The 14253-nt window shown below is 47.6% G+C and overlaps 8 protein-coding genes across 9 annotated transcripts; 3 read left to right on the top strand and 5 right to left on the bottom strand.

The window, feature by feature from the left end:
• Window positions 1-578: 578 nt before the first annotated feature.
• E1B28_008701 (uncharacterized protein) lies at window positions 579-2589 on the bottom strand. The gene is made up of 6 exons (XM_043153526.1): window positions 2281-2589; window positions 2035-2223; window positions 1888-1978; window positions 1665-1678; window positions 1423-1614; window positions 579-1348 (listed from the first exon to the last, which is right to left on the bottom strand). Exons 1-6 carry the CDS (start codon window positions 2545-2547, stop codon window positions 692-694), a joined length of 1410 nt encoding a protein of 469 aa, XP_043008810.1. The 5' UTR covers window positions 2548-2589; the 3' UTR covers window positions 579-691.
• A 409-nt stretch (window positions 2590-2998) lies between these two features.
• E1B28_008702 (uncharacterized protein) lies at window positions 2999-3569 on the top strand (the record flags this gene model as incomplete). The annotated part of the gene is made up of 2 exons (XM_043153527.1): window positions 2999-3089; window positions 3163-3569. 2 exons carry the CDS (start codon window positions 2999-3001, stop codon window positions 3567-3569), a joined length of 498 nt encoding a protein of 165 aa, XP_043008811.1.
• Window positions 3570-3711: 142 nt separating this feature from the next.
• Window positions 3712-5885, bottom strand: E1B28_008703 (uncharacterized protein). Its single transcript, XM_043153528.1, has 7 exons — window positions 5712-5885; window positions 5460-5662; window positions 5167-5402; window positions 4933-5089; window positions 4683-4862; window positions 4362-4627; window positions 3712-4290 (listed from the first exon to the last, which is right to left on the bottom strand). The coding sequence occupies exons 1-7, from the start codon at window positions 5830-5832 to the stop codon at window positions 3960-3962; spliced, it is 1494 nt and encodes a 497-aa protein (XP_043008812.1). The 5' UTR covers window positions 5833-5885; the 3' UTR covers window positions 3712-3959.
• A 113-nt stretch (window positions 5886-5998) lies between these two features.
• Window positions 5999-8930, top strand: E1B28_008704 (uncharacterized protein). Its single transcript, XM_043153529.1, has 8 exons — window positions 5999-6231; window positions 6288-6457; window positions 6514-6616; window positions 6680-6768; window positions 6836-6969; window positions 7030-7251; window positions 7311-7483; window positions 7538-8930. The coding sequence occupies exons 2-8, from the start codon at window positions 6385-6387 to the stop codon at window positions 8043-8045; spliced, it is 1302 nt and encodes a 433-aa protein (XP_043008813.1). The 5' UTR covers window positions 5999-6231; window positions 6288-6384; the 3' UTR covers window positions 8046-8930.
• Window positions 8079-8930, bottom strand: E1B28_008705 (uncharacterized protein; the record flags this gene model as incomplete). Its single annotated transcript, XM_043153530.1, has 2 exons — window positions 8807-8930; window positions 8079-8754 (listed from the first exon to the last, which is right to left on the bottom strand). The coding sequence occupies exons 1-2, from the start codon at window positions 8923-8925 to the stop codon at window positions 8079-8081; spliced, it is 795 nt and encodes a 264-aa protein (XP_043008814.1). The 5' UTR covers window positions 8926-8930.
• Window positions 8931-9081: 151 nt separating this feature from the next.
• Window positions 9082-9672, top strand: PMP3 (plasma membrane proteolipid Pmp3). Of its 2 annotated transcripts, XM_043153532.1 has the most exons (6): window positions 9082-9139; window positions 9187-9252; window positions 9322-9356; window positions 9407-9423; window positions 9483-9594; window positions 9648-9672. In XM_043153532.1, the coding sequence occupies exons 1-5, from the start codon at window positions 9110-9112 to the stop codon at window positions 9506-9508; spliced, it is 174 nt and encodes a 57-aa protein (XP_043008816.1). In that variant the 5' UTR covers window positions 9082-9109; the 3' UTR covers window positions 9509-9594; window positions 9648-9672. The 2 variants fall into 2 exon arrangements, with proteins under 2 accessions (XP_043008816.1, XP_043008815.1); XM_043153531.1 differs by lacking the exon at window positions 9648-9672 and having other exon boundaries at window positions 9483-9624.
• E1B28_008707 (uncharacterized protein) lies at window positions 9644-12349 on the bottom strand (the record flags this gene model as incomplete). Its single annotated transcript, XM_043153533.1, has 10 exons — window positions 9644-9874; window positions 9928-10379; window positions 10433-10573; window positions 10635-10984; window positions 11052-11177; window positions 11231-11394; window positions 11461-11647; window positions 11712-11975; window positions 12044-12168; window positions 12227-12349. The coding sequence occupies 10 exons, from the start codon at window positions 12347-12349 to the stop codon at window positions 9644-9646; spliced, it is 2163 nt and encodes a 720-aa protein (XP_043008817.1).
• Window positions 12350-12759: 410 nt separating this feature from the next.
• Window positions 12760-14039, bottom strand: E1B28_008708 (uncharacterized protein; the record flags this gene model as incomplete). Its single annotated transcript, XM_043153534.1, has 7 exons — window positions 12760-13077; window positions 13132-13186; window positions 13238-13386; window positions 13438-13596; window positions 13650-13757; window positions 13811-13840; window positions 13896-14039. The coding sequence occupies 7 exons, from the start codon at window positions 14037-14039 to the stop codon at window positions 12760-12762; spliced, it is 963 nt and encodes a 320-aa protein (XP_043008818.1).
• Window positions 14040-14253: the final 214 nt, after the last annotated feature.

The following is a 14253-nucleotide window of genomic DNA, read 5'->3' on the forward strand; positions in this document are numbered from 1 at the left end:
CAACCAGTTGTTCAATGTTCACGTACATATTATGCGAAGGTTACATGCTAACACGTTATCTTTTATTCCTTCTTTTCTGTTCATAGATTCTTTACATATTTTATTCCCGTCGACAAATGTAATGTTCTTTCTACGCATTACTATTCTATTGTCGTTTTGCGTCACCTTGCCTTCTTCCGAACAGTGGCGACTGCCAACAAGGGATATTACGCTCAAACTTTTCCCCATCTACACCTTGTGTATATAACTTTTTTCTTTGTTTGTTTATTGTACTTCATGACATGTACTCTTGTCGACTTGCATGCACCATACATACTATTTACCACCTCTGCATTGACAACAACTATTTACTCCCTGTATATTTCGTATAACGAATATCAATTCTTTCCTTCATGATTACCCTACTTGAGGCATATGAACCCCTGACACTCGCAAGGGGGCACCATTGGGTGGACACAATCAGAAGTATCATGACATTTGTCAACTTGCCATTACTTCGAAGCACACAGGAAGGAGGTTGAGATCGCTTTCAAGAATATATTTACGATTCCGACAGATTTTTGTAAATAATAACGAGGTCAGCCGCTAAGCCCGCTTCTGATCTGTTGCGGTCATTCCCATGACCGTGTCAAGTGATTCTGTAGCATTCCCAGCCACTAATATTTCTAGAATTACAGAAACATCCAAAACACTACAACTCGTCGTGAACTCCATGTCCATCATGTTCGTCGCCGCGAGGTCTCGGTAGGCTGTCTTTCTTTTTCTGCTGATCGGCTGTATCGTCATTGTTCTGTCCTTGGTCTTCCGACCGAGATGACTGCTGTCTCGTTTGTGGTTGGACATCGAGACCTGCTTTTCGTAGCACATTAGCGATCTTTTCCATATCTCCTTGTATAGTTCCTTCTTCCACGCCCCCTCCGCCGAGTTGTTCATCATCCAATACCTCAATGATAAAAGCCCCATCCTCCGAAACGCCTTGGACAATAATCTCCTCCATTTGTTGCCCCTTGATAGCCTGAAGTGCTTTACGTATCAACTCGTTCCCCTTCGCCCCTCCACCCCCACGCAACTTGTCGACAGTACCACGTTTGGGTGACGGTAAAACAGGTTTGGGTTGCGCTATCTTTTGCGGATGATCCGCTTCTGAGACAGAATAGATTTCCTGTGGCTGGCGGGGACTATTGATGATTTCTCGGCAGCGAATATGGGCCTGCTCGTTGACATCTTGTTGGGACCGGAATCCAGGTTCGCCACATAGGCGAGGTGTGTTGATGACGAGGACGTATGAACACGTCTTGGATTCCTTAACGAAGAGAATGGAATCTGACATCACCATGGAGCAATGGAACTGTCGCATTGATCAGAGAAGGAAACCAATCGTCAACGGTTTGTGTAAAAGCCAAAGTTTCAACGGCAAATCACCTGGACTTCGACTTCGCGAGGTTTTCCAGTCATGTCGCAGATTGTACCATCTCCCCATCTTTGGACAAGATATCTAGATCCCGCGCCACGAGCGAGCTTGAGGTTTGTTGCGATGGCGTTCCGCTGAGCTACGGTGAAGTCGGCACCGGGTGCTGGCGTTGCAGGAGCCTTTCCGAGTGTGTACGACTCCCACTAATGAGCGACGTGAGAAATTATCGATATCCGAGAACATTTGAGCTCACCGTTGGGTCTTCCTCTATCAACAACAAATGGAAATAACATGTCAGAATGCATAAAGTGGAAGGGAGGAAAAATAAGAGCTGTAACAAATGCTTGTATTGACAAGTAAATGATCCCAAAATGACGGATTTAGAGCGCATTGACAAATGCCAGGCATCCGGGGGCAGTACAATTGTCAAATGAAAAAGAACAAAAAGGTGGAAATTTCGAGAAAGAATTTATCACCTGGGATATGAGAGTTCCCATTTGATAGTTCCTTGAATTGGCGGATTTCTTGGTTATGACAATACGAGTATGTGAACCACCGCTCTCGATGCTAAAAGTGATTTCGTGAGTAATTAGAAGTAAAAATACAGTTAGATAAAAGTGCACATAAAGACAGTTTCCAGTTAATGGTTGGAGGAGCGACCAGCTATTGACGGTAGCGACATCATCGTCGGTTTCAACTTCTGGAGGTGGGGGAGGTAAATCAAGAGGCGCAGGAATAAAACACAGATATGAGTCTCGTGGACCCAACTTCATGTGCTCGAGAGAATAGGAAGGCTTTGGAGGTGGGGTGGCCTGAACAATTAACTTGGATTAGGAAAGATGCTTGTGAAGAATATTGAGGATCCTGACAGGCTCAGAGTCTCCACTACCAATCTCCTTGAACAAAAGGGGTGGTTGCATAGGACTCATGTCCCAAGGTTGGTCCAAGAACTCGAGTTCGCCGCCTTGAAGGCCCTCCTTTAACCACTTCTGGGCAGTTTCATTGAGGACGGGGAGATTGCTGAGGAAGGCGACCTTGTACTTTGGGAAAGCATATGTATCTGGAGGAAAGGAGTGGAACGAGCGTGAAAGGACGGGATGTGATGGAAGGAGGAGGAAGAGAAGAGGAAGATGCATTGCGAGGCAATCGAAGGAACGCGTAGACGTGTGGGTACCGCTGTCGAATGCACGTGACTGCTCTGGCGGACATCGGCGGCTGTGACGGTTAATTCCACTGGGTAACTACGTACGCCCGCACTAGGAACTCATTTTATTTCTCGTTTTTCGCAAATAGCGATCTCAGCTCGTCGTCAAGCCTTGAGGATCTAATAATTACGTGAACAGCCCTCCGAAATCAGGGCCAACCCTACTCAGGCTTGTGAACAGGGAGATTGCAGAAAGAAGCCTTATTTGAGAAATATGCATCACAATAATAGCTTTATATTTGCCTCAATAATAAGCCCTAATAAGAAGTTCCTTCACCCTTCAACCACCTTTTCTTTATCTTCCTTTCGTCTTCTTCGTTCCCCGTCCCACCGTATCCCTCCCATCTTACACCCACTTTTCCCCTCCTCTTCCCCGTCTCTCTATGGCCTCCGATACAAGAGGCCAATCAGAGGAGTTCGTAGAAAGGTTTGAGCCAGAACAGCTGGACGAGCTGAGTGGGGGCGCGGAGGAAGGTGTGTAACTGTTCACTTCTCAACTGGCAATCGATTATCCGTGATCACAGCACTGATTTGTTATCTGCTCTAGGAAATACAACAACTGGCGGAGAAAGTTCTCCAACAATTGCAAAGCGTGGCCGTGGTCGGCCCAAAGGTAGCAAGAATAAGAACAAGGCCGGCGCATCTTCGGTTTCCGCTGCTACTGCTGGATCGTCCTCCTCGACAGTGCCGAGAAAGAGAGGACGGCCTCCGAAGGTATTTGCGGCTCTTAATCGTGTACGTGACGCGTCTTACCGACCATTTTGCGGTGTTTTCAAGGAGAAGAAAGCCAATGATTTGGCGACGGATGGTCCTCCTCCCAAGAAAAGACGGGGACGTCCTCCCAAAAATCCCAGACCTGATTCATCTGCCGATGCAGAAGCTGCTACTAGCGCAGGGGACGAGGAGCCCAAGAAGAAACGCGGCAGGCCACCGTTAAAGAAGCCCTCGACATAGCTAAATCACACCCCCGAACCCATTATAACTGTTGTTGTAATACGACTTATATTCCTGCCTTATCTACTATCTATCCAAATCTAGTTTGTCGGACCTTTGATTTTTTTAACCTTTTACCTGCCCCTCTTCGTGCAAGTCGCCATGCTGTGAAACGTGTTCTCTTCTCTGTAAGACATACATCAACATTATTCGGGTAGAAGGATTGCATCTAGATGCGTCCAGTTCGAAGCTATGGAATGACAGTTTCATTTCATTTCATTCGCGACACGTTGTACAGAAGAAGTCGAGAAATGGTACAGAATCATCACACTTGACCTGTAAGGTAAGGAAGGTCGCAACTCATCGTTTCAGATACCACGGACAAGCTTGGGCGTGTAACAAGACCTGTACCTATCTGATCCATGTCTTAACAGTCCGTGCCAACCAGAGTCCTGACACACAGAGTATTGTCGCGCCGACATAGGTTGCGGTTGTTAAAATCTGTGTCTGACGGGACGCTGTTCTTCTGGCGGTATCATAACTGATATCCGGTCGGAACGTAACCATCGTATACAGCGGTAACCAGCCTCTCGGTTCACGCTCATCGTACGTCTGGCTGGTTAGTTTTGTCGTCAAAGACGTCACTGGCAGGGTCGAATGTGAGCTCAGTCTGTAGAGCCACCCATCCAGTACCTTGCGGAAGAGGTATAAGGGCGTGGTAACTAGATGGCGCATCTCGACACTTAAGGTGAAACATGGAGTACCATATTAATAAGTGAATCAAGATGTTACCGTCAGTAACGCACAACTTACTAGTTATTCATGGCGAAATCGCTAATGGCAACGAGGTCTTGATGCCGTTCTTGTGAATACCTCAATAAAGCACGGGCGAGCCGCTCGTCTTCGAGGTTATCAGGACCCGTTGGGGAGTTGGACTCAACCTCCTCTTGATCCAATAAAACCTTCAGCACCCGAACGTCTTCTAGGCCGCAATTGAGCCCTTGTCCATAGAATGGCACCATGGAATGGGCTGCATCACCCAGAAGTATCCCCCGATCCTTATAATGATAAGGATTAGACTAAAAAAATTAACGATAAGTAAATAGCCCCGTCAGACATTTCCTCACTTCTTACCTTGGTACAAATCAGGGGACTCCGGGGATTGTGCGTGTAATCATGAATGAGATTTTTCTCACCAATGGCTTTAAGAGCATCGGGGAAATTTGATTTGAACCAAGGTAAAAAAACCTCCGGAGGTGATAGCCTGTCCAGCTCGACGCTAGGAGCGAACAGTGTGCATGTGAAGGTGTTGTCCTGCCCGGGGGTAGCAGAAGGGTAATGGAATTAACGAACGAAGGAAGAGAAGAGGGGGATCCGTACTTACTTTGTTTGGGAGCGCAATCAACATGTAGGAGCGGCGAGGCCATATATGAAGATGGTTCGGATCAAGTTGGAATGTCGGTCGCCCAGGAGTATCATGTCCTGCCGGCATTTTAAGTTCGACGTACTCGTGCTTGATGTACTCCTGTTGATAGTCCATTCTAATGTTTACGTTCGGAGGTAGAGAGAGGGTGAATAAATCACCCAAAGGTACAGCAAGAATTCAGAGAATGCGAACCTCACAACCTTCATCATTTGTCGGCGGACAGTAGAATAACTTCCGTCTGCGCCGACACAAAAATCGAAGTCGACCGTGTGCTCTTGCCCATGACCCAGGTCCTCGGCAGTCAGTACCTTCCGGTTAAAATCTATGAAGCGGATCTTGTGTCGAAAGAACATTCGGACGTTCGGTGACCTGGATACTTCGTCCAAAAGTCCTTCGTTGAGCAAGGCGCGGTCGATGGAATTAATGCACTAGCCAGTCTAGTTATTAGGCGAAGATGGAAATAACCGGTCATTAAACCTCCTGACCTGGCCATCTCTATCGTACAATTGGCTGTCGAGCCTTCCATCCAAATGATGAATCATGCGTCCCTTCATGGGAATAACAGTCTGCATAAATCGTTCAGCAGCCTCTGGAGAAACAGCGTGTATAGCCGCGATTCCGCGGTGCGAAATGGCAAGGTTTATTGAACGTTGTTGTGCTGCTGCCTTGGTAGAAGGTTGCCGCAAGTCTAAAAGAATGAGTAAAGGAGATGATTCGAGATCGCACGATCGCACTACCTTCTCTGCCCTCATAAAGAAAGACTTGCCAGCCCCGCTTCGCTAGCATCATTGCAGCCAAACATCCTACTGGACCTGCGCCGACTACGACTGCTTTCTTGCTGCGAGCTTGAGAATGCATGGTACAAGTTTCGAATCTAGAATGTAGTATACCAGAGTATACCCTGTTTGCCTTAAATCCTCGCCATACACGTGACGTTACTGTGGCCCTAGTACGCGAACATCACCCCCTCCCGTGATATATTGTCTCCTGGCGCCGTGATACGTCGAGGATCTCTTTTCTGTCAGTCTGGAAGTTTTGGCTTTCTCATATAAGCTCTAAACAAAGCTGCCAACCATTGCGCTTGGACGAAAACCAAGTGTAAGGTGTCAGCCACGTGCATGGCGTCCAGTTCCCTGCTTTGACCGTCGTCCATTCGGCGGCCGCGGGGGAAAGCGTTGGCGCTGTCGTCAGTCGTCTCTTGAAAAATGCATCCCAGTGACAACATCCAATCAAGAACACCGGCCGAATCCACAAGAGGTAACAATTACGCTCAACGCCTGCTTCAGTTCTGAACTTAATGCTTATCGCTCAAGATCCGGTGGCAGCGCCGTACAAAAAGCAACTTCCCGCTTACACTCACGATCGAAACCTTTCAGTCCTCGATTACCTTCGATAATCGTCCCAGACATAATGTCCAACATCATCTTGCCGTTGAGAGACGAGTTCGTGCTTCCAACTAACGGTGAGGTCGGCGCTACCGAAGGTGAGCTAATTACTTTCGCTTCCAGTCATGCCATCCTTCTCATGCAAGCTATCAAGCCCATGGCAGTCCATGTGTCTACCTTTGTGGAAATTCTCTTGGGGCGATGAGTCAGAAGTCGAAGCAACTGGTACAAGAAGAGTTAGATGTTTGGGGAACCCGGTGAATCTAAAAAAAATGCAGTAGTGGAATTATCTCTGACGTTTGAGCAAACTAACCTTCCAGGTCGGTCGTTGCCCACTTCTCTCATCCGCATGGAAGACCATGGGTCAGCTACACCGATAATATTACTCCCCTATTGTCAGAGATAGTAGGCGAGTCCTTGATTCATGTCTCTATCGTCTTCGTACCTTGTCCTCACATATTCTGTAATATTGGCAGGGGCGGAAGAAAAAGAAGTTGCATGCATGAGCACGTTAACTGCCAATCTACATCTTATGATGGACTCCTTTTATAAACCGACTTCTGAACGTTACAAGATCCTATGCGAAGCCAAAGCTTTCCCCTCGGATCAAGCACGTCTCGAAATTATTAATCCATGTACAGGGGTCTCATTATCTTTTTTTTACGTCTAGTACGCGTTTGCATCTCAAGTTCGCGCTCGCGGCCTCGATCCCACCCGGGCCATAATCGAGATTACTCCGCGGGAAGGCGAATATACGCTCCGAACGGAAGACATTCTTGACACGATCGAGAAGGAGGGAGATACCATCGCCCTTGTCTTGTTCAGCGGAATTCAGTATTACACCGGCCAACTATTCGCGATGGAAATCATAACGCGTAAGGCTAAAGAAAAGGTCTTTTCTACTCCCTTTTACCTTCTTTTTTACCGAAATTAAAATTAGACGTTCAACAGGGATGCATATGCGGTTGGGACCTTGCCCATGCTATTGGAAACGTACCACTTTCCTTACACGGTTGGGACGTCGACTTTGCAGTGTGGTGCACCTACAAATATCTCAATTCGGGTCCGGGCGGTATTGCTGGACTGTTTGTACATCAAAAATGGCATGAAATCGAGAAACCAAAGTGAGAACGATCTAAACATGTGGCCTACTATCCTTTTAACTCCCTCCCGCGTAGGTTTACGGGATGGTGGGGCCATGAACTAGCTACTCGCTTTGAAATGCCACCCACTTTTACTCCAACTCCAGGCGCTCAAGGTTACCAGCAGTCTAATCCTTCGGTGATCGCAATGGCTGCTCTACTGGGATCTCTCCAGGTTTTTAAACAAGCGGGGATGATGGGACCTCTCAGGGAACGTTCGTTGGTATTAACCAACACCCTGGAACAGCACCTGTTGAGATCCAAGTATTTCATCCCTTTAGCTGGAAGCCAAGAGAAACGCGGCTTCACGATCATTACACCGAGTGAAAGCAAGGAACGTGGAGCACAGTTGTCCTTATTATTCCTTCCTGTTGGCTCTGGTCTCATGAGAAAGATCTTCGACACGTTGGTCTCTTTCGGAGTGATAGGAGACGAACGAGAGCCGGATGTCATCCGTTTGGCACCCATACCCTTGTATACCACTCTGGAGGATTGCGAAAAGGCTGCCGAATTCTTAGAAAAAGCTTTCGAGGTCGTCACTTAGAATAGTAAACTTGATACAATCGGACGGCTACCCTTACTGTGCGACGAAGTTTGCTACGAATTGTATATACAGAGGGGACTTTAGTATGTCATCGTGCTCATCCGCTAGCTCTTCGAGATACTGGCAGACGAGATGTGGGTTTGATACGGCTTTGAGATGTTCCACCATCAATTGACTTTGAGCCACGTCGACAAGGGTGTCGCCCTTGGAATGAATAATGAGCCATCGGACATGTTCCACGCGAAGAGGATAAGTCGCGACCGAAAAGCGGTTGTAGGACGGCAGGTTGCCAAAGGCAGCATCGATGAACCAGTCATGGTACCGAGGATATCGTGCCAATAGTTTGTCAATGTCATAAATTCCTTCGGACATGATGACACCTTGGACTGCAGTGAGCAGGTTTTTTGTTGGTGTCAGAGTTGGATTGACATCGGAGGAGTCGAGGATGATTGCGGACAACATATGTGCACTGCAAGAGTGTCCTATGAGGTAGAGTCGACGGTGGTCAAAGAGTGCTGCCGAGTCGGCAGGCTGCCAAGTGAGAATAAAAGTGAGAAACTGAAGGGTATCTTGGGCATGTCCAGGGTGATGAAAGGGAGGACCGTCCTCGCCAGTCTTTGGCGTCAATCGATAGTTGGGAACAGCAACAGGGCAACCGGTGGCCTCTACTAATTTTTGGGCCAAAGAGGCATGGTCCTTCTTGTCCTCGCTAGAGAACCGTAAACGCACGTTCTAGAGGGAGTGCTTTTGCCTTCACTCACGATCGCCATGCACCGCCATGAACGAAACATAGAAGAGGTCGATGACAGTGATGGGAGGGGTAGAAATCGAATTCTCTGAGAGGATCTCTATCAGTGTCGGTGTGGTAGGGCACGTCCATGTCAGTGTTCCCACGTGATACCTATTCGGAAAGTACGGGGAACTCGGAGGTACTGCAGTTCCCACGTGGGACCATGCCGTGTCGCCGGACAACTACGGGCGAGATGACGTCACCTCCTCAAGGCAGTTGATAAATACGCTTGTCCGGGTTGATAGTTTCTTCTCCTACACCCACCACCTTCAAGATGGCCTTCACTGCTTCTGATATCTGCAAGGTAATCTTCACCTTACTCCCACTCGAAATCTGCTCAAAGTTTTTCAGATCCTTATTGCTATCTTTTTACCACCCCTTGGGGTCTTTCTCGAGCGAGGATGCGGTGCTGACTTCGTGCGTACATGCATGAATACATCCTGACATGGCGTTCATCCATGTTTTTTTCTTCTTCTTTGTTTGCAGTGTATCAATATCCTGTTGACGATATTGGGTTATATGTGCGTATTACTATCACCCTCGCACTCCACAGCTAACATTTTTCTTCCAGACCTGGAATTATTCACGGTATGCTTCGCTGTAGCACATTCAACGAATTCAAGATCTGACTTTTGCTGCCCTCTCAGCCCTCTACATCATTCTCAAGTATTGATGATATGACGTTCAATTTCGTGGAATCGGACTATACTTGTCGTATTCTAGAGATCCACAAGCTGTAATATGTTAATTTTATCCACAGTATGTCAATAAGCTACATGTACACGCTTCATTCGTGTAATTCCATCAATTAGCTGTCGCTTTCCTCCTCGTCATCGTCGTCACTTTCTTGTTCGTCAAACTGCTCAATCATTTGCCCTCCAATCAGCCAGCACTTTTTCATCTGTTCGTTCCCATCCCCTTGAGAAGCAGGAAGGTTGTGCCATGCTCGAATGTCTTCTTCTTCCACAATATCCTCTTGATATAGAGCTGCCAATATTTGTCCAAAAAGAGGGAAACGTGTCGATGTCGTACAGTGAATCTGACAGCGACGATTGGCAAGCAAGCAGGCGGAGACGATTGAACAAAACTTGCCTGAAGTTCAGAGATCGTCTCTACAGCATCAAATCCCCCAATTTTGCCAATTAAAGGTCCCCAACGACTTACGACTCCCGCAATTTCCCTTCGTTGCGGTACCCCTCCCCCTTCAATTATTGAGATTTTCTCAACGATGGCCGAAATCACAGCCTCTCGGACCCGTGTAATCGGGACGTTACTCGCCATTCGAAGCGTCTTGAGTTCAACAGCTGCATTTTCAAGTGAATGTCCTTCCGTAAACGCCCGCTCCAAAGACTGGTTTACTTCGTGCCGGAGTTCATTTTCGGCTTTGAGGTCGGATGAGATTACACCACCAGTCTCCAAAGACGTCGACGACGACGTAGGTAAATTGCCTAGGTGTAGATCACTCTCGTCGTCATCAGATTCGCTTTCTTCGTCGCCAGATTCCGATCCTGCATCTGAAACGTCTAGATCCGCTGCGTCGTCACCTGACAAGACGTTAGAACCAGTCATCTAGAGACAGGCTTGAGAGTATCGACACCTATGCGCATGAATCGTTGATTTTTGATATTGTCCACGCCATCCTCGTCCGCTTCGTCATGTTCGCTACCGCTAAAACTAGTTCGAGTCCAGACAATGACATTTGCGTCGACACCTAGTCTGGCCTGTGCAGCATCTTGATCTATAGAGAAAGGAAAACCGTGTTTGTGTTCCGCTCCATGTTGTAGAAAGCCCTTACGTACCTTCCTCGATGTCCTCAACTTCCGAATCATCATCATCCTCGTCGTCAATCCTTTTGGACAACCTCACGAACGGTTCCAACTGTATCCCCGAGGCCAAACTAACACCATCCCCAATCAAACAGCCTCTAGATATTTTCGTATCATCCCCAACCGTAACTCCTGTCCCTATAATACTCTGTTCAATGAAACATCCCGAACCTATCTTCGTATTATCAAAAATATAGGCATTATCAATCACTGTGTTATGTCCAATGATGCAATTTCGACCGATTACTGATGATATTATCTGCGCGTTGTTGAAGACTTGAGCCCCGGAACCGACTAGTGAGTTGTTTCCGATTTTACTTGTTCTGGAAAAGCGAAGGTCGACGAACAGCTAAGTTAAGGAAGAAGAGTAACCAAACCACCATTACTCACCGAGCGAGAAGTACCGAGTTATCTCTAGCAATGTATTTGTTACCACGTCTATGTTCGTATACATGTCCCGCTGGGTGATTGTTGTCTGGGACTAAGGGGAAAGTCCACCGAGACAAGATGTCTTTGCTAAGAGGCCCAGCTTTCAACAGAATTATTGCATGTTATAAAAGAAATTTCACCTTATTGAATCATAACTCTTTGTATCCTGCACCCGTGCGGCGTAGCCGCCCTTCGCAACATAGCAATAGATATTCTTCATCAGCAGATCCGAGGTGAGTACGCCATGCACAAAATCCCTCCGTATATCGAGGTAATCAAAGTTGTCTTGGAACAAAGATGGTACCTTCAAAGTAGAAGAGAAATCATATTCATTTCGAGGTCATTCATCGACTATACTTTGGAAACATACCTCAACAGAACAAACGTCGATCCCGCAATCAATCAGATCGTTGCGAATGTCCACGTCAGGATGTTCCACAAGAATCTCTCTGGGAATACGAATATGGGTTTTGCGCGGGTATCCAATCACAGATTCAATATGAAGGCATTCAGACGTCTCAGAGTCGAGGACGAAGATTGATGAGTCTCCCTTCGACCTTGCAAAAGGATCAGTCAGTGCCTCAAAACCTTTCAATACGAAGAGAGAGAGAAAAGCTTCACCTCGTTCTCCCTCCTCCTCCGCATTCCTTCACGACGATGGTCATAATAGCATCCCTATCCTTCTTCTTCCTCTCTTTGTGCACCCTCACAACCTCGTCCACCCGTATATTGCTCACCAGATCTCCGTGTACCAGCACGAAATCTCCTGTAACTAATCCTCGGGTATACACGTCCCGTAAGGCATCTCCAGAAGAAAAAGTTTCTTTTGCTGTCATGATAGGTACGATCTTGATTCCAGAACCTGGTTTTGACCATCGTGATTCCCTAAAGAAAGATGATGAAGGATATGTTGAATAGAGCAGACAAAGAGTGAAACCCTCTTCAAGACGCACGCGATCGTCTCCTTCACTTGTTCTGCATGAGATCTACAGATTACAAAGATTTCCTGAACTCCAGCCAGTGCAAGACTTTCGAATGTCCAGTCGAGCAGGGGTGCGTTGCAGATCGGGAGGAGACACTAGGTGAATACATCTGAGTGACTTCGCCGTGAAACGAAAACAATGAGGTATCATTACTCGAGGCTTTCGCGTCGTGAGGGGTCTGAATCGCTTGTTGAAGCTGTCAGCGAGGATAACAGCTTGAAGTACTTCGTCGTCGTCTCCGATCTGCTTTTCTTTGCCGAGGGACTTCGGAGCCATGAATGTAGGAAGGAGATGATTACAACTGCCTATGATGACTCATGGCATGGTGAAATGATGTTTCAGTCATTCAAGTTGCATTTCGGTATTCACTTGCAAAGAAAACGATAACAAGGAGTACCTGATGAAAGAGAGCATGATCCGACAAAGGAAAGAAGGGTGGGGTATTCTATCAGATCAATGGAAAGATTAAGAGAATGGGAGCGGCTCGTCATGATAAAGTGTCGTTAAGATAGAAGGTGACCGAGAACCAAATCCTCCTGTACAGTAGCGGAATGAGATGAGCGATACTAAGGAAGGATCCAAGAACTTTGTATAGCCCTAGATAAAATGGTGTGGGACGAATAGATAAAAGTAGACAATGAATGAAAAGGAACTCATAACAGTCGTACGGTCAAGTCAAGAACGCCTCACGCAGCAACGGCAGCAGTGGTTATCGCCTCACCAGACTTCATAGGGGCAACCTCCTCCGTCTTAGGCTCCTCAACCTTCGCCTCCTTTGCAGCCTCTGATGTTGCACCCTCGGTGTTGGTTGCAGGGTTTTCGAGAGGTGCAACGGGTGCGGGTTCCTCAATCTTGGGAGGATGCTCGTCAACCTTTGCGGGGGTGGAAACCTCAGTCTTCGGCTTGGGCTTGAAGAAGTCGCCAACACGAGCAGAAAGACGACGGCCAACCTTGGCGGCTTTCGGGGTCTTATCTTCTTTTTTCTCTTCCTTTTTGTCCTCCTTCTGCAGGAGGTTTGCTTCTCAGAGCACGTGTAAATTAACGGGAGAAATAAATACCTTATCCTCTTTAGCCTCCTCCGCAGGTGTCTCGGGAACAGGCTCGGCGGGAGCACTGTAATCAAGGTCAATCAATAGAGCAGACGTGAGAGGGACAACCACCTACACTTCGTTTGCAGGCTGCTCGGTGGTAACGGCAGCGGTGGCGGCAGGTTCCTCAGCCTTCACCTCAGCGGGGGCAGCCTCAGTAGTGACCTCTTTGGCGGGTTCTTCAGAGGTGGCTTCCTTGGTAGGCTCCTCAGTGGCAGGAGCGGTCTGCAGGGGATTGAGTGATTGGATAGGAACAATATAGAGAAACAAACACACCTCAGAAGCCTCCTTCTTTTTGTCCTTCTTGGGGCTCTTAGGGGCCTTTGCCTTCTTCTCGGTCTTCACCTTCTCGGTCTTGTCGCCCTTAAAGGGAGCAAGAAGTTTCTGAAGGAAACCTGGGCTCTTGGGGCGCTCTTCCCTCTTGTCGGTCTCCGACTATTGAATTGTAATTGAGGTCGCGTGAGCTAACGAAAGGACCAGTAACGTACAGCTTTAGCCTCCTCCTTTGCCGGCCCGGCAGCAGCTGCTTCAGTTGCTTCAGTAGCGGTTGCTTCAGTGGCTGGTTCCTTGGCGTGCTCCTCTTCGACATTGGCAGCCTGTTGAAGAAGAGTCAGGAAAATCTGATGAGCACTGCAAGTGAAAAACTAACTTCGGTCTTGACATCCTCTTTGAGAGGTTCCTTGGAAAGAGGAAGTTGGAGATAAGAAAAGGGAACAGAGGATAAGACAACAGACCTCTGCTTTGACGGGCTCAGGAGCAGGAGTAGCCTCAGCGGCAGTAGCAGGAGCAATAGCCTCTGGGACAACCTCAGTAGTGGTAGCAGGCATTGTCTCCTCGACGGGAGCAACAGTGGCAGCAGTAGTTTCGGGGGCGGACATTATGGCTGTTGGGAGAAAGGTTGGGAAAGAACGAGGCTGGTAAGAATGGACGTACAAGTAGAGAAGAATATTAGTGGTAATAGAAGAGAGGGACACTGCGCGCTACGCAAGCTGAGAGGATGGAAAAAAGAAAGGGATAAAGAGAGAGGGTTGGCGCGGCCCTTCTTTTATTTGTAGCCCGATGTTTGGCTTTTGTTTGCCACACCCTCCTTAA

This window comes from Marasmius oreades, chromosome 5 (assembly GCF_018924745.1).
Source record: "Marasmius oreades isolate 03SP1 chromosome 5, whole genome shotgun sequence".
Classification (NCBI taxonomy): Eukaryota; Fungi; Basidiomycota; class Agaricomycetes; order Agaricales; family Marasmiaceae; genus Marasmius; species Marasmius oreades.

What these genes read in the sequence shown, in the direction of transcription:
- E1B28_008701 (XM_043153526.1), bottom strand. Translation starts at nt 2,547, where the DNA reads ATGCATCTTCCTCTTCTCTTCCTCCTCCTTCCATCACATCCCGTCCTT. An exon ending in GTAGTGGAGACTCTGAGCCT is followed by an intron (nt 2,224 to 2,280) that starts GTCAGGATCCTC and finishes TTAATTGTTCAG; the next exon opens with GCCACCCCACCTCCAAAGCC. An exon ending in TAACTGGAAACTGTCTTTAT is followed by an intron (nt 1,979 to 2,034) that starts GTGCACTTTTAT and finishes AATCACTTTTAG; the next exon opens with CATCGAGAGCGGTGGTTCAC.
- E1B28_008703 (XM_043153528.1), bottom strand. Translation starts at nt 5,832, where the DNA reads ATGCATTCTCAAGCTCGCAGCAAGAAAGCAGTCGTAGTCGGCGCAGGT. An exon ending in CAAATGATGAAGGTTGTGAG is followed by an intron (nt 5,090 to 5,166) that starts GTTCGCATTCTC and finishes CGTAAACATTAG; the next exon opens with AATGGACTATCAACAGGAGT. An exon ending in GATTTCGCCATGAATAACTA is followed by an intron (nt 4,291 to 4,361) that starts GTAAGTTGTGCG and finishes TTTCACCTTAAG; the next exon opens with TGTCGAGATGCGCCATCTAG.
- E1B28_008704 (XM_043153529.1), top strand. Translation starts at nt 6,385, where the DNA reads ATGTCCAACATCATCTTGCCGTTGAGAGACGAGTTCGTGCTTCCAACT. An exon ending in TGAGGTCGGCGCTACCGAAG is followed by an intron (nt 6,458 to 6,513) that starts GTGAGCTAATTA and finishes CAAGCTATCAAG; the next exon opens with CCCATGGCAGTCCATGTGTC. An exon ending in CCTATTGTCAGAGATAGTAG is followed by an intron (nt 6,769 to 6,835) that starts GCGAGTCCTTGA and finishes TAATATTGGCAG; the next exon opens with GGGCGGAAGAAAAAGAAGTT.
- PMP3 (XM_043153532.1), top strand. Translation starts at nt 9,110, where the DNA reads ATGGCCTTCACTGCTTCTGATATCTGCAAG. An exon ending in CTGCTTCTGATATCTGCAAG is followed by an intron (nt 9,140 to 9,186) that starts GTAATCTTCACC and finishes AAAGTTTTTCAG; the next exon opens with ATCCTTATTGCTATCTTTTT. An exon ending in GAGGATGCGGTGCTGACTTC is followed by an intron (nt 9,253 to 9,321) that starts GTGCGTACATGC and finishes CTTTGTTTGCAG; the next exon opens with TGTATCAATATCCTGTTGAC.